The sequence below is a fragment of the Dama dama genome, chromosome 11 (genome assembly GCF_033118175.1).
Source record: "Dama dama isolate Ldn47 chromosome 11, ASM3311817v1, whole genome shotgun sequence".
In the NCBI taxonomy this organism is placed as follows: Eukaryota; Metazoa; Chordata; class Mammalia; order Artiodactyla; family Cervidae; genus Dama; species Dama dama.
The window spans coordinates 5,511,171-5,528,513 of record NC_083691.1 but is presented as its reverse complement, the minus strand read 5'-3'; the positions used below and the strand labels follow the sequence as shown (position 1 = coordinate 5,528,513).

Sequence of the window (17,343 nt, the reverse complement as noted above, 5' to 3'; positions counted from 1 at the left end):
ATAGCTTTCTTTCCAAGGAGCAGTCTTTGAATTTCATGGCTGCAGCCTATGTCATACCTGTAGAATTACTGAAACTTAAGAACCAGCCGGGAGAAATATCAATAACCTCAGATATGCAGATGACACCACCCTTATGGCAGAAAGTGAAGAAGAACTAAAGATCCTCTTGATGAAAGTGGAAGAGGAGAGTGAAAAAGTTGGCTTAAAACTCAGCATTCAGAAAACTAAGATCTTGGCATCTGGTCCCATCACTTCATGGCAAATAGATGGGGAAACAGTGGCTGACTTTATTTTTGGGGGCTCCAAAGTCACTGCAGATGGTGATTGCAGCCATGAAATTAAAAGACACTTACTCCTTGGAAGAAGTTATGACCAACCTAAACAGCATATTAAAAAGCAGAGACATTACTTTGCGAACAAAGGTCTGTCTATTCAAGGCTATGGTTTTTCCAGTAGTCATGTATGGATGTGAGAGTTGTTCCATAAAGAAAGCTGAGCACCAAAGAATTGATGCTTTTGAACTGTGGTGTTGGAGAAGACTCTTGAGAGTCCCTTGAATTGCAAGGAGATCCAACCAGTCCATCCTAAAGGAGATCAGTCCTGGGTGTTCATTGGAAGGACTGATGTTGAAGCTGAAACTCCAATACTTTGGCCACCTGATGTGAAGAGCTGACTCAATTTGAAAAGACCCTGATGCTGGGAAAGAATTGAGGGCAGGAGGAGAAGGGAACAACAGAGGATGAGATGGTTGGATGGCATCACCGACTCAATGGACATGGGTTTAGGTAGACTCCGGCAGTTGGTGATGGACAGGGAGGCCTGGTGTGCTGCAGTTCATGGGGTCACAAAGAGTCAGACACAACTGAGCGACTGAACTGAACTGAAGAACCAGCAAGACCAAACGTGGACAAGATGTAGAGCAACTTGATCTCTTAATGCACTGCTGGTGGGAATGTAAAATGGTGGGGTCACTTTGGAAAACCATTTGGCAATTTCTCAGTAAGTTAAATATACACTAATTTTTATGGTTAGCAATTCTAGGTGTTTACCCAAAGGAAATGAAAATATATGTTCACAGGCAGACTAGTATCAGAATGTTCCTAGCAGCTTTATGATAGCCCAGATGTTCATCATTAGGGGAATAGTAGACCCTGGCATCCTCACACAATGGAATACTACTCAGCAGTAAAAAGGGAAGGACAATGCCTGCAGCCACATGGATGGACGTCAGAAGCATATGTTGATTCTAGCCAGGTAAGTTAGGCAAGAAAATGAAAGAAAGGTATCCAGAGTGGAAAGGAAGAAGTAAAACTATATATGTTCAGATAATATCATATATATAGAAATCCCAAAGGAATCCACTAAAGGACTACTGGAACTAATAAATCAGTCCAGCAGGTTTGTAGGATGCAAGGTCAATGTATAAAATTTTAATTGTATTTATATACATTTTCAACACACCATCCAAAAATGAAGTTGAAATTAAGAAAACAATTCTATTTCCAGTATCATAAAAAGGAGTGAAGTACTCAGAAATAGACAGAAGCACAAAACATACTCTGAATACAAGAAAACATCGTTTCAAGAAATAAAAAGTGATCGGAATAAATGGAAGGGCATCCTGTATTTGTGGATTGAAAGATTCAGTGTCGTTAAAATGGCAATAGAGAACCAAGGCTGGGAAAGTTAACATTCATGCAGGAATTCAGTAATGAGTAAGATGGACAAAAGTGGCTGTGTCCACAGAGCTTACCTTTGATGGGAAGTGGGGGGATCAGTCTTTAAGACTGATAATTTTATTACTTATTAAATTTATTAATTTCAGATAATTTTACATACTGTGAGGAGAGGAACTTCTCTAGGAGTCCAGTGGTTAAGGCTCCATGCTTCCTATGCAGAGGGTGGAGGTTCAGCCCCTGGTTGGGGAACTAAGATCCCACATGCTGTGTGGCGTGGCCAAAAAAATAAAAAAACAAAGCAAAAAGAGTTACGAAGAGAACAAGCAGGATGATGCGGTAGTGTTCAGGGAAGCTTATTTAGGTCTGATAGTCTGGAAATGCCTTTCTGAGAAAGTCTCATAAATATCTCTTTTTACATTTGTTTCTTTGATTTAGGATCAAGTCAGGTTCACTCACTGAGACTGGTTGATACGTCTCTTCAGGGTCTTTGATTGCCCTTCCATGTCTGTCCTTTTCTTTTTCCTCATAATACAGCTGTTGAACACAGCAGGTTGTTGGTCCTGTTAAAATTGCCACACTCCTGTTCTGATTACATCCCTGTGGTGTAGCTTCTGAGTAACTTGTTCCTTCCTGTGAAATGGTGCTTGGGTCTGGAGGCCGGATGAGATTCTCAGGGTTTTTGGCAATTTTTTAATTCTGTATCTTGAACACTGACTCCCTTTAATGATGTAAATGTACTGTTAGTTTTTTGGATGTGGTAAGTTTGTTACGGTTTCTGTTTTGGAGCTTTACACAGTGGATGAAATGATAAGATGTCTCCTTCATACTGATCAAGGATCAGGGGCAGAACGTGGGGCTGTAGGTGATGCTCAGCTGGCTGTGGGTCATGGGTGAAGCTAGGTGGTGAGTACGTGGGTTCATTGTGCCCCCTCCATATGTACTTTTGAGATCTTCCATAATTTAAAGTTTTTAAAACTATTGTTATTTATTGTAATTAAAATGAATGGGATACTAACCCACTTCTGAGGATGTAGTTTGTCAGTTCACATTCACTTCAGTGAAGTGTTACCCACTTCTACTCATTTCTACAGCTATCCATTATTTTTTAAATCATATTTTTAAAAATAGATTGAACCATCTGAAGTTCCTGGGGTTTGTGGGGCTTTTTGTTTTTGTTTTTTCTGTAGGGCAAAAAAGGTCTGTCTTTTGGCAGTTTTCCTGTTTCAGCTGGATCCATAGAAGTCAGCTGAGAAACCTGGTGTTTTCTATTTTCCGCACACATGCATATTGGTCATGTCTTCGTTCCTTTGGAAGTCAGTTCAGTAGTTATCAAAGCCTGTGCTCTTATGATTGGGTTTCATTCCAAGCTTTAAAAATCAGTCATCATTAAATGGGTGTAGTAAACAGTTTCTGTTGTTTTTAAAGAAGTTTAAAGGGGCGGGGGTGGGGTTGGTGAGGAGGGGAGAAGCAAGTAAGTAGGTTGCCCTCAGGTAAAAATGAGCCTGTCCTGTTCGAGGCACAAAAGAAGGCGGGGGGATAAAGGATGATGCTGAGAGATGGGCAGGACCAAAGCATGTAGTTTCTTTTCAGAATTTGTAAGCAGGAGTGAAGTGATTTGACTGCTGTTTTCAAGTGTTATTCTAGCTACTGTGTGAACATGGATCACAGGGGAGCAGCACGTTGGTGAAGCTGTCCTGTGGTCCAGTCTTGGTTGGGGTTCAGACCGAGGGCAGTCACTGCGTCCCCCTAGAGCAGGGGCACACTGGGAGGATGTCTCAGGGACCGCCCGCTAGAGGTTTGACTTCTTTGGGGGATTAAATAATTACTTACAAAGACCTTAGAAAAGTGCCTAGCCCAGAGAAAGTGCTCAGTTTGTTGGTCGTTTTAAAATACCCACAACCAATTTTGAGCATGTCAGCTACATTTGAGGCACTTTTCTAAAGGGCACTGCATTTCTAGCTTATTTATTTCACTCAGTATTTGGAGGTGAGTAATTTATTTTCCCCATCTTGCAGAAGGGGGACTTCACCTCTCTACCTACCCACCCCCCAAGAAGGGGGCTCCTGTTAGGTTCCTATACACAGCAACCCATCTCTAATGGCCCATTGTATTCTACATTATCAACCAGCGAGATAACATATCTAACTAATATTAATGGCCCCTCAAATCTAGCACCCGTCTTCCCTAAAGAACCAGTTCCTCAACAGAAGTAGGTGTGGTACTGGATCCAGCTTTGTGTCAGCATGCGCCCAACGTTAGCAGCACCCTCAGAGTGTGAGATTTGCAGACTTGGACAGAATTCAGCTGTGGTCATCATTTCAACAATGGAGCTAATTTAAGCTTATTTTTGCAGCACTGGGAAAGTCATTACGAAATAAAAGTGCGCAAATTGGGAGAAAAGACAGTGTAAATCACTGATAGTCGGTTGCTGATGAGTTCAGTCAAACACAGGGTGAATGAAAATAAGTGGTGCCCATCATAACCTAGAAATGTGTTTAAACTTTCACATTTGGGGGAGCTCCCGAGGGTTGGGTTTCCCTGCCCCAGGAAGCAGGGCAGGTGAACTATTCGGGCTCCCACCTACTATGAGTGATGTTTTCAGAGAACTGGCAAGGTAGAATAACTTGAGAACATATGATTGTAGGGAGCGTTCCCATCCAGCGTTCAGCTTCCTCTCTGGTCGTTAGAACGTCTGCACCAGCACTAATCAGCGTTCCCTCGCTCGTTCCATCTGCACGGCTGTAAGCGCCTGCTCTCTGTGGACAGGGCCTGCCATTTTACCGTGACCTCTCATCCTCCCTGGCTTCCTGTCCCTTTTGTCTTCTAGCAGTCGTCCTCTTCCAGCGGCAGCGTGTTTGGGTCTGGAAACGCTGGAAGAGGGGGAGGCTTCTTCAGCGGCCTCGGAGGAAAACCCAGCCAGGACGCAGCCAACAAAAACCCGTTCAGCTCGGCCAGCGGGGGCTTTGGGTCCACAGCTACCCCAAGTAAGTTCAGAAACTTTCCTGGTCTCTGGGTCCCCTGATGTCACTGTCATCCTCCTGGCAGTATCAGAGCTTCAGTGACAAGTGTGGCAAGGGAGGAAAGGTCTAGAAGGCCCATTTAAAATCTCTCCCCCAGAGCAGTGTGGTCTGTTTTGATTTTGTTTTTTATTTTGGGGTTTTTAATGAGATGTCCTATATAACCATGAAAAGACATCCGAGCTGCAGGGAGAGAGGATCTATGCACTGAACTACTCCCATCATCTCTCCCAAGGCCCAAATTGCTCTGTTTCTTAGGATTGAGATGACTTGAAATGAATGCAAGCAGACAAGCATAAAAGAGAGCAGCCGAACAGGCTGGGTGTGCTCGGAGGAGCATCTGGATTTTCATTTGTGTCGGACTTGCTTTGAATTTGCTTTAAAATGCAGCTACTGTAGAGAAATGTCACACAAAAGTTGAAGCCATCATTATTTCTCAGCTCTTACATTTTTGTCTTATTTTCAAATGAAGCTGTATCTTTGTGTTGGCACTTTCTTCTTCAGCTAATTCCTTGTTGATCTGTCTATTCGTGATTGGAAATGAAAGAAATTTGTTTAAATCTTCTAAAAAAAATGTATCGTGCTGCTGACGGAGACTGAGTTGGGAAGTCAGGCACCTGTCAATCTTCATCTTAGCTTCTCTCATTAAATATGTGCCACCAGAAGCTTCTCTCATCTGTGTGATCATTACATGATCACTACATGATCACTCATTGGAAAAGACCCTGATGCTGGGAAAGATTGAGGGCAAGAGGAGAAGGGGACAACAGAGGATGAGATGGTTAGATATCACTGACTCAATGGACATGAGGTTGAGCGAAGTCAGGGAGCTGGTGAAGGACAAGGGAGCCTGGTGTGCTACAGTCCATGGGGCCGCAAGGAGCCAGACACGCGTCGGACGTGACTGAGCAACTGAACAAGAGTGCATCGAGCGCTGACGTTCTGCAGACAGGACCGAGGTTTCCTTGATAGTCAGGCTCATGTAGTTACAAGCAAACAAAGTCTTTCCTGAGACTCATGTATTCACAGATCAGTTATTTTGATGTCACTGTTTATCTAGTCATATGTAAGGAAAGATGATAGTGAAGATACACACACCTTTAAACTTGCAAAATTACATAATCAGAAATTTTTGTTCTGCTAGTAGGAATTTAGCACCTAAAACAAAGGGATCTTAGAACTCGAGTTTAGTAACAGTTTTTGAAAACTGTAGGGTTGATCTCCTTTAGGATTGACTGGTTTGATCTCCTTGCTGTCTAAGGAACTCTGAAGAATCTTCTCCAGCACCACAGTTTGAAAGCATCAGTTCTTCGGCACTCAGCCTTCTTTATGGTCCAACTCTCACATCTGTACAGGACCTACTGGAAAATCCATAGCTTTGACTATATGGATCTTTTGTCGGCAAAATGATATCTCTGCTTTTTAATATGCTGTCTAGGTTTGTCATAGCTTTTCTTCCAAGGAGCAGCATCTTTTATTGTTCAAGTGTCTTTAATTTCATGGCTGCAGTCACCGTCCACAGTGATTTTGGAGCCCAAGAAAATAAAGTCTGTCACTGTTTGCATTTTTTCCTCATCTCTTTGTCATGAAGTGATGGAATCAGATGCCATGATCTTACGTTTTTGAATTTTGAGTTTTAAGCCAGCTTTTTCACTCTCCTCTTTCACCTTCATCAAGAGGACTTTAGTTCCTCATCAAGCTCTTTAGTTCTTCTTTGCTTTCTGCCATTAGAATGGTGTCATCAGTTTTAGATGTGGCCGTCCCCCTTTTACCAATCAAGATGTAGGTTCAGAGAGAGGGTGTGGGCTTCCAGAGGTAACAGCCATTAAGTAGTGTAAGGAGGGTTTCATCCAGGCGTGTGTGTAGAGCTCCGATCCACTGTATTGCCCCCCTGAGATCTTCCAGCCTTGCCATGGAATGGAACTTCTCCCCGTGCACCTTGTCTGGTGGCCCTCATGCTTGCTTCACATGGCATTCATTGACCACGCTCCCCTGCAGATAGATATCGGAGCACAGATTGGGTGGCCTCCAGCTCCCTTGGGGACATTTAGACCCCGGGCTGCCTTTAGCCCTGAAAAATAATTGGAACTATGCAGTGATCTCAAAAGACAAGCTAGGGACATGACTGGTGCTTGGTGCTGGAGCATTCTGTATCCTGAAGCTCACACTGCAAAGGTTTCTTCTCTCTTTCTTCCCAGGAGACTCTACTAAAGATACAGGTAACCCCTGGGGCCATGTGAATTTTGTGTGAGGAAACCGTGACTCAGGAAGGCTTAGTCCTTTCCTGTCAGTTATTAGGTTTTCTAAGCCAAGGCTGATTGCACCACTCATTTATCCCACTGTAATATCTTTGAACATCCTAAAAACCAAGGAGTCTTAAAGAGATAAAGGGATAAAGAAGCCCAAAGGCTTGTAAATATTTTCTGACCTCCCCGGAATTCAGGTCTTCCAACACAGTCCCAGTAAAATCATTTCACCTCTGTATTTCTGGTTTCTCCAAGAGGAGATCTAGCCTCTAATCTTGCATTTGAATTCATTTGCTATTTGGAATTTTTGCCTTGTTAGCACTAACAAAGTAAAAAATCGCAGCCCTCTCTTCTTGAAATACCAAATGAAAGGAATGGCTGAGAAGCTTGGTTTTTGTTTCCAGTGTCAGACGCACCACCATTGAAGGGATCTAATGTAACGTTCAGTCACCTTGGATCAGGAAGGGATCAGACTGCTCAAGAGGGCATTTTGCAGGCTCCCTAGGGGATACATAGTCCCCTAGGACCATATATGATGTTGATGAAAAGGAATTTGCTACCCATGCATGCTGTCAGTGCCTGACATGCTCGCAGCCAAGCTCTTAGACTGCCAGCAATAGTTTTACAGAGCAGGTGACCACACCATAGTCTGGGGCTCTGTGTTACTGGCGCATGAAATTAGAAATGGTTGGGTCCCTGAGATGAGGCTCTGCACTTGCTGGATTGTGGATCAAGAGCATTGAAACCGGAAGTATTAACAGAGTTGCATCTCACACTGGGGTTTGATTGGCAGCAGAGCGAGAAGAGAGGCCCTGAGCTTGACAGGTTAGTGGTGGACCCCCTCTTCAGACAGCTCGTCTTGGGGAGTTACCCTCCACGCTTCTCTCATCCGTCACCCTCACTGTGAGCACCTGTCTGGCCCGTGCAGGTGTCTGTACATCTCTCTTGGTGACATGCAGTCAGCTGTTCATACACACCCAGAGTATGTCAGTGCAGCCTCCTGTCCATGCCTGTGTCTGGGCAGTGATCCTCTTTAAAGAGAGTGGTTTGCTGCCTTACTGTGTGTGCAAACTCATTGTAATAAAACACCCATCACAACAGGATGGGGAAATGTGAGTCATCCTTCCCCACTCCTCCCAGTAAAGGGTTAAAGAAAAATTCCTGTTTGTAGCATGCTGTTTGTACTCCCCAGGAGCTTCCATGTTTATGACTTTGGCGGTTTATATGTTGCCTGTCAGATTTGCATTACCTATACAAAAAACTTGACACCCATCTTGATTTTTAGGAGCTCAATTCCTTTTTTCCTTTAATTCTTGGAGCCAAGTCAGTGTGTAGGAGTGACCTACACTCCTGAACCCACACTCCACAGTCAGTGAGGGAGTGACCCACCAGATAAGCATCTAAAAGGTCAAGGGCTTAGTCTGAACCTCTTAGAAAGAGGAAGTCAGACTGGAAGTCCTGCTGGCCTCTTAGGTTCTTCAGAACATCCCGAGCTTCCATCCAATCAGGAGGAGGAGCAGCGGGATCTTTCTTATACCATCTGCATTCTCTGTGCAGATCCGGCAATGGCAGGCATGTAAGAGTAGAATTGGAAGTCAGTATGCTCAGTTTGCATTCACTCTAACTTTGTTTTCTCTAGTTTTGACACAATTTGAAGTTGGTCTTCATGTGAGGAGATCCATGAACACCAGGCCCGTTCTTCAGAAGCTGAGTCTTGTGTGGCCGCAGGGTGGGCCCTCTGTTGGACACACCTGCTACTTGTGGGCTCACAGGTGCATTTCTGCAGAAGAGCCCTTCCTTGGAACCTGTTGCCTCCCTTTGTTTTGTGCCTGTAACATCATATCAGGAAATCTTGAGCCTGGGCACTGGAATGATTACAAACTTGTCATGAAGATACACATACATCAAGGAGGTTTCTGTTTCACTGCCACCCAGCATCCTTGGATCCTAGACTTCTTTGTCACTCCCTTCTCCCCAAATGCCTAGTGAGAGTTCTTCCTTCTCTGTTTTGAGGAGTATGTAAGGACATCTTTCTCCCTCTGACCTCCCTCATGCATGTTCTTCATCTCTTCAGATACCTCTAACCTGTTCGGAAACAGTGGAGCCAAGACATTTGGTGGATTTGCCAGCTCATCCTTTGGAGACCAGAAGCCTGCTGGCACTTTCAGCTCTGGAGGAGGAAGCGTGGCCTCCCAAGGCTTTGGGTTTTCCACTCCGAATAAAACAGGTACTGCTCTGCCTGTTTGCTATGCTTACTGTTACACGTGTATTTAATGTGTATAGACTTCTGGGAGCAGAGCTTTGCAGGGTGGTTCTCGAGGGAGGTGACTGGAGTGTGGATGAAGATACTTTTCTGCCAAATTCATTCTCTTCATTGAGCATCTGCTACATTCCCAACACTGTTCTCTGTCTCCTGAGACATATTAAGCACAGAATGCATGTCATGCAGCCCTTAACAGAGTTTAGTGTCTTCGTAGGGAAGAAAACATTGTAGATATTTACAGTTGCATTTAGCAGCCAAAGAAGGGAGCCTATAAGACTGTAACTTGAAACATAAACAAGAAAGCATCCTGAGTCATATTTGCTTGGGTGCCCATTACCTGTGATGGGTAAGACAGATGACCCATGTAATTTCTTATGTCTATATCATTTTGTCCTTCCCAAGTCACCTTTTTTTTAAAAACTTTTTATCAAGTATAATCACATAACTATATCACCTGCTCTTGTATGTGTACAGTTTTCATAGCATAATGATATAGCACAATTAATTTTCACTTTTGGAATATACCTACCTAGGAATAAAGAACATTACAATACTACTTTTTATCCCAGCATCACTTTTAAAATGTATAGTTATAAACTGTGTGGCTTTTTTTTATAATCATGTATCATTATACTTGCAATTAAAGACTTTAAAGAACAGTATATATTTACCTGCAAAAAAAAAATCCTTCATCTCTGTCAGCTGCCCCCTCTATCCTCTTTCTGTCTCTGAGATCTACAGAGGGGCTACATACCTGCCCTCGTTGTGTGGATAATTGTGTGAAAAGATTTTTGGGGGTAGGGAGCCTTAACCTGCTGAGAAAGCAGTTCGTTAAAGCAAATGCCCCACAGGTGAGCAGGCAGGATGCTTCCCCCAGGTTGGGGGGATGTTGGGGACTCTGTGTGGGGATCGCAGAGGAAGGACCCTCCCCAAGGCTGCCTGGATGCCTCTGACAGGGGAGCGTGGCTGCCCCGAATTAGCACCTGGAATCCCACCTTTCAGAACCGAAGTTGCGGTTTCCTAATGCTCTGGGCACCTTTACTCAGACCCATGCTTAGTGTAGGCTAGTCTTTGCTAGCTTTTGATGCTCTCTCCTGGAATCTGAAGTGGAGTAGGAATGAGCACCACAGCTGCATTTTGCTGCTTTGAGTGATTTTTTAAAACACTTCCTGCAGTGAGTGTTTTAAAAACAAAAGGGCTGCAAAGCTTTTGGTCCCAGTTAACAGGGCAAATAGTACTTGACTAAGATAGTTTAGTTTATTAATCATCAAGACCTTTTAATTTATCTTTGAGGAACCTGATCATGTTTTCTTCAACTCTTATGTCTTCTCTGTTTTTCCTTATCCTGGGGTCACATCTCAGTTGAGTTGAGAACTTGACCCTTTTATTTTTTCAGTCTGAGAGAAAATGCATCCACCCATTCTTCAGACTGATTTTTCCTATTTGATGACTTGCCCCATGGAACCACCTTGATTGAGGACTCCAGGAATTTCAGATTGTGGGTTTGGGTGGGTCTCTGAAAAATTCCAGAAGCAGCCCTCCTCACTTGAGTACAGTTGCAATAAAAAATAACACCACTGGAGTTGACTTGAACAGAGGACAGGAAGTGGGACAGACTGACAGTGGCCTCCTGCTGCCCCAGTCCACTGGGTCCGCTCCACTGTTCTGCCGCCAGAGTTACTGGCTTTGGTGGCAGTGGAGGGGGCAGGGTGGCACGTGGTGGTGAGGTGCTGGGTGGTCTTGTGGTCACCCTGTCCTTGTTCCCATCCAAGCTCTGCCGCTCACCAGTGGCTTAGTCTAGACATGGGGCATCTTCTCTGAGCCTCAGTGTCCTCACCTGTGAAGTCAGGGTCCCAGGTTTACAGGGAGGATTGAAACTGGTGAACAGCAGCTGGCACATGGAAGGCCCTCAGTAAATTGGATATCTTATTGAGTACTAAATTTCTATCTCTTCTGGAGAAGAAAATCATGAAAATGTAAGCATCTAATAAAATTGGAACCCTCAGCATCAGGAGTGAGTTGTCCGTCTCCAACAGTGAAGCCCTGGTCACCATTCTCTTCTGTCATTCTAGCTGTGACGTGGATCTGTTGTTTTGGGACATTGTGTGTACATGTGTAATCTCTCTCCATCTAGTGTACTTTCTGTATCATTGTGACTTCTCATTTTTCACTCACCTTCCACCAGGAACTCTGAACAATATTGAGTATAAAGTACTAGGTGAAGGTCTGTGTGTCCAGGAAGAAAGTGTAACCAGATCTGTGATCAGTCTTAAATAATTCAACTGCAAGGGTTTTTTAGCACTTTTTTTTTTCCAGTCTGTTATATTTGTAACCCAGCAGGCTCCATTATCATGGCTTGGAATTTCACTCGAGGTTTTAAAATACAGACTGTAGACCCAGACATGAGCCCGCACAGAAATCACCTTCTCAGTTGTGCTCCTGCTGTTCTGGTGAATGAGCAAACGACTGAACCACAGAGCTGAGCTGACTGAGGTGTTCAGCTGCCAGCTTTCCATATCCAGCATTTGCTCTTGCTGATGCAGGCAGCAGAAGCTTGTGGGTGATCACACTCATGATAAGAGGGCCTGGGTGATCCCTCTAACACCGGGATTCACTTTCCGACGAGCCGAGAATGAGGGCCCCGTCTCCCTGGTCCGTTTGCCTCCTGGCTTGGCCTGGGCCACCATTCCTCCCTTCAGCATGGAGCTCCTAGGCTGACAGTCACTGCGAGAAACACTACCCTTCAGAGCACACCTCTTGTACCGTTTTGCTGTGTTCTGTTCAATAGACGCTTAGCGAGTGTCTCTGCTAACGTCCTAGAACGATGTCAGCAGAGTCTTGGGGTTTGGGAATCATCCTCAGGGGCAGGAGGAACAGTCAGGCAAGGGCCTTCTGTCTCGCCGTCTAACAGGCATCTACCAGTCAGGGGAGGCTCTTCGTGGCCACCTGCGTGGGTGCCGCCGCCGCGGGCCTGTGTCCACGTGAGCAGCAGCGCTGGGAGCCTGCCCGCGGGCTGGGAGACTCGGGGCTCGCCTCGCCTGCTGAGGGAGGGTTCTGTCTCATTCATGCAGCAGCCGTCCTCCAGACAAGAAATGCAGTGTGCCTTTTTTATTGAGGAGTAGTTCCTGACTGCAGAGAGAGCTTTTTGTTAACTCTTCTGTGCAGGGAGGGAGACTCCTGAGAGAGACGGAGAGGCATCAGGCTGTAAATAAGTAATGAGCGCCTGGCCAAGCGCCAGCGCCCCACGGCGCTGCGTCTCCTCGGAACCCGGCTCGCAGGTCCTCCCTGAGAGCGGGCCGTGAGCCCCTAATTCGTGTTTCTGTGAAGCTAGAGACCTTGCCTATGTGATGATAAGTAATAAACTCTGACCACTTTGACAACTGGGTAGGGATTGAATCTCTTGAGCATGACTTTTCAGTGAAAAGTCTCAAAACATGGCAGGGGGGCCATGTAGGGGTCTGACGTGGCCAAGCTGGTTCTTCCTGGCAGTTGGATCTCACAAAACATGGAGCTGACAACTCCAGCTTGCCTCTGGGAAGGCCCGGGGAGCTCACAAACAGGAAGTCTCTTGGGTTCTTAGAACTCCAAGGTGTGCTCCTACGCGGAGCCCAGACCCTTCTGCTGGAAATGGATGGGTGGCGGTTTGGTTGGGTTTGGGTTTACTGTCTTGCTGATAGAAGGGGTGTTGCCCTCGGCTATGACTGTTTGAATGTGAGGTTCTAACGTGTTCTCCCCTTTCTCCTTCTCCCTCTTTTGATTTGGTCTCTCACCACTCACTGTCTTCTCTTCCTGTCTCCTCCTTTCTTTCTCCCTGTTTCTGTTTGTTTGCCTCTGTTTTGCTCAGGTGGCTTCGGTGCTGCTCCAGTGTTTGGCAGCCCTCCGACTTTTGGGGGATCCCCTGGGTTTGGAGGGGTGCCAGCATTCGGTTCAGCCCCAGCCTTTACAAGCCCTCTGGGCTCGACGGGAGGCAAAGTGTTCGGAGAGGGTACTGCTGCCGCCAGCGCGGGAGGATTCGGGTAAGCCCCCCGGGAGAGGCCAGAGGAGGCCCTCAGGCTCGGGTCCGCAGAGGCTCTGGGGCCCAGTACTCCTGGTTTGAAAAGAAAATTCTTCTGTTTCCCCTTTTCTTGACCAAGCTGAAATTCCGTCCCTCAAAACCCACAAACCAGTCACTCCAGGATTCCTGTTGTCTGCAGGGAAAGGCCAGACTCTGTCCAGTACTTGCCGGATGTGAGCCATGTTCCTGTCCCCCGATAGGTGGCTGGCAGATCCCTGTTCTCCTAGCAGAGCTAAAGGATTGGTTAAAGGCAGAAAAACGGTCTCCCCTTGGCTGCTTTACTGCAAGATTGCCCCTCGTGTGGTGACTTCTGTTAGGAAATTCTGAGTGAACAGTTTTTACCAAATTCTTTCCTCTTGCAATTGTTGTCCCTGAGCAGACAGCTCCTTAGATTAAGTCCCCTGCTCCACTGAAGACCCCCAGCGTAGGACTTCAGTCTACAGTCCCCTGGGCCAGCTTCCGCAGGCACCACCTGGGCCCTGGACACATTGCAGTCTCCATGACCACTCTGCCTCCAAGGCTGCTCCTGCTGCTTGGTATATGTCCTCACTTGAAAATGCCATAGTAGAGATTTGCTTCAGAGGGCCCCAAAAATTCAGTCTGGTTACCAAAACCCCAGGGAGAAAATAGCCTTCACCACATCACAGAATCCCAGTAAAATATATGTGGTGATGACTACAAAGTGTCTCATTCGAAGGAAGTATAGATGTCTGCAGTTACTGTCTGCTGGGCCTTTCACAGCCCTCAACCCTGGCTCGGAACTCTAACAGTGCAGAGCTGCGGGGTGGGGCCGGGGGCCATTTGGGAGAACTGTCAGGGCACATGGGATGAGTGCTGACGAGGAGGGAGCATCTTTGTCATGAAAATAAACTCAAATGGAACCCTTCCTTACACCCTCCTCACCTCTCCATGAAAGAGGCCAGTGCGGACATGCTGGCAAGTTTCAAGGAAAAGGAGCGAGTTGATACATTGCTTGTTGGATTTCATATAGAGACTGATGGGTCTCTTAGGTTGCTCCCAGGAAGTCAGGAAATCCTAAGTTAAGGAAAGCTTTGAAAGGAGAGTTGGGGTCGACTTAAATCAGTTTTCTGGCAGGTTCTAACAGATACTGTTTTCTGCAGTAACCGCCCAGCACATTATATTGCAAAGTTGCCGGAAGGTTTATGGTTGACTGGAAATCTTGAGGTTTTTATTTATTTATTTGAAACCAGCTATTTTCTTTTGCTAGCAAAAAAAAGGATGAGGTTCTGCCCTGGCCAGGGGCTCTCCCACATAAATCCTGACTGGCTGGTTAGTTCTGAGTTGTCCAGCAGAGCCAAGCACCAGTTTTGGTGTGACATCCCCGAAGGAGCCCATCACCTTTCTTCAGGTCCCCGCCGTGAGTCTGTCTCTGACCCCAGCTGACACCCGAGGGCTTCTCACAGCCGTGTATGAGAGGCCCAAGGCATGGGTGAGATTAGCTCAGGGCCAGTGACCTGGAAGTTCCAGACAGCGGAGGAAAACCCAAACACTGGACAAGTGGGGTTTCATCCTGCAGCCCTTTATTTTTCTTCATGAAGCTGAGGCAAAGGTTTGCTGAGCTCTAGCCTACTTTTTCTGAGAGGCTGCCAGTTTAAACCAAGCTCGTCGGCTCGAATCACGTATGTCGCGCATCCTGAGACCCAGGAGGGGGGCCGAGGCTGTTGGGCAGCAGAGTGACCACGTGGCCGCGCTAACCGCAGTCTCTGTTCTCACCGGGACCCAGGTTCGGGAGCAGCAGCAACACCACGTCGTTTGGCACCCTCGCCAGTCAGAACGCACCGACTTTCGGATCACTGTCCCAGCAGTCTGCTGGGTTTGGGAGCCAGAGCGGGGGATTCTCTGGCTTCGGATCAGGCGGAGGAGGTGGGCAGCCGGACCACTCTCTTCACTGTGGTCTCTCCTTTCGTTCCCTCAGTAAATGTCTGACAACCCTCGTCCCTACCCTGACCCTCCAAGAACGAGTGATTTTACCTGGCTCTTCAGTCTGGTACTTGAAAAGCTGAAAGTACTGGAAAGACGCAGTGTTTTTTTTAGGTTTTAGTTAGACTTGTAACACTGTGCTGTTTCTCACCAAATAAAGAAATGGCTGACTTGACTTTTCTCTCAAGATTTGAGGACCCCAAAAGATAGCCATTCTAACTGGACCTTGACTTAAAAGACTAAACCAGAAGACTCAAAAGATAAGATAGAGAAGAAAGTAAAAATAAGAGGTAGAGACTTTACAAAAAATGTCTTTCATTTGTTTGACACCCTACTTCTTCAGATAGTAGGTGTCTTTGCAGCACACTTAAAAGATGCAAAAGTTAGGTATTGTTATTATTTTACAAATGACATAGAAACCGCAAGGGGCCAGTTTGCTCAAAGGGCTAGACAGTGAGCAGCAGGGCTGACCCTCAGACCAAGCGAGTGTCTTGCTGCTCTGGCCTCAAGGAGAAGAGAGAGCAAGTGGATGGAGAAAGTAGGAAAAGCACGTTTTCTTGATGAAATGAGTTTGTGTGGCATCAGCAACAGTGAGACCCTCTGCTGGCCACAGTGGAGGTGGGACAGACCCTGAAACAGCCAGCAGGCCACGCCCCGTCCTGCCCCCGCCCCCTCCCAGGCCTGTGTCTTGCGGGAGGAGGGCTTCCTGTAGAGACACAGGGAGGGGCCCAAGGCGCCCTAGAGACCACCTTTGTCTTTCAGGTGTCTGTGTTCTAACTGCACCCTTTTCCTCTTTTTCAGCATTCACCTTTGGATCTTCTAACTCGTAAGTATCCCTCTTCAGTTTTGAGTCATTAAATAAGGGTGGAGGCATCTGCAGTATGTGAAAATAGTAGTTTTGGTCTCCTTGTACAGTTTGGTATCTACTTTTCCTGTTTAAACTCTTGTCCTGGAAATGGCATTTCAGCAGCAGGTTTTGGGGTCTGTGGACTTGCTGCTCTCAGTAGGCATGTGGCCGGAGGTTCCAGGCCTGGCCTTCTCCCGGGCCATGTGTGAGAGAGAGGATGATGCCTTCTGCTGAGCAGAGCCTGGAAGGCAGAACCCGAGAGATGCTTTTCCTTATTTCCCTGTTCATTCTCAGAAGCTCCCTGGGCTCCGAGCCCATCCCCAAGTCCTGGTTTTCTGTCCTCGCGCTCTGCATCTGTGCAGAAGTGCCTGACACCGGAAGTTCCGAGTCCTGCTCTTTGAACACGGGCAGTTGCATGAGCTCCAGAGCCCTTCCTGGAGCAGGAGCTGACCTCCTCTCCCGGCACTTCCTTGCAGGTCTGTCCAGGGCTTTGGTGGCTGGAGAAGCTGAGTGGGTGTTGGCATTCCTTTCCATTCCTGCGACCCGGTGTGTTCTTGGCTCCCCTTCTCTGAGGAACCCTGCAGCAGTCCTCTGGACTGGATGTTCTCATTGTAATACACCACCACCACCACCCCCAAAAGAAACAGCAGAAACCAAACTCCAGAGATGCCTGACTGCTCGTTCTGCGCTGTGTTTTGTGTTGGTTGTACCCCCTGCTATTAAATGTTCAGTCTGTATCTACACGGAATGTGTATAGGCCTCTTCCGTTCACAGCCAGGGAGAGAGGTCCCCCATTTCTGGGCTCTGAAGAGCCTGCACCGCCTGCCGGCAGCCAGCAACATCTCCCTGCAGAGGCAGCCTCCAAAAGGGTCTGGCGCGGGCTGTGGCCAGGCTGGCGCTTCTCCCAGACGGCCCCCCAGACGGAAGAGGTCGCATGCCGGCCAGCACCTTTCTGAGGCCGTGACTTGCTGTCTCTTCTTCACTCCTTTCTGCTGCTGGGCATCAGGCCCCTCGAGGTGCCAGCGTGGCGAATAGTTGGAGGGAAAGAAGCTCACCGACGTGGGCTTTAGCCGAGTCTCGGAAGCGGCATGAGCCCCTCAGAGCGTGGGCGACTGTGAGGAGCGTGGAGGCGGGCAGGGCCTGCGATGGCAGCACGCTGCCCTGGGAAGCCCTCAGCTCCTCTTCCTGACTTGGTCCTGGGCGCTGAGCGTCCCACAAATGATTCTCATGCTCTGGAGAGGAGCTAGGCAGTCAGTTGAGAAACCGCTTTCGTCTCCAGCAGGCACTGGTGCTGTG

General features: G+C 47.1%; 1 protein-coding gene across 4 annotated transcripts in view; it reads left to right on the top strand.

The window, feature by feature from the left end:
- NUP214 (nucleoporin 214) overlaps positions 1-16,790 on the top strand; it is an 86,901-nt gene extending 70,111 nt beyond the window's left edge. For 3 of the 4 annotated variants that reach the window (XM_061154389.1, XM_061154387.1, XM_061154385.1), the window contains exons 31-36: positions 4,507-4,663; positions 9,017-9,169; positions 13,050-13,221; positions 15,004-15,143; positions 16,002-16,026; positions 16,524-16,790. In XM_061154389.1, the coding sequence (XP_061010372.1) occupies positions 4,507-4,663; positions 9,017-9,169; positions 13,050-13,221; positions 15,004-15,143; positions 16,002-16,026; positions 16,524-16,557 (681 nt within the window). In that variant the 3' untranslated portion in view covers positions 16,558-16,790. The remainder of the gene's footprint in view (positions 1-4,506; positions 4,664-9,016; positions 9,170-13,049; positions 13,222-15,003; positions 15,144-16,001; positions 16,027-16,523) is intronic. The other variant, XM_061154386.1, reaches the window with a different exon arrangement.
- The last annotated feature ends 553 nt before the right edge of the window (positions 16,791-17,343 follow it).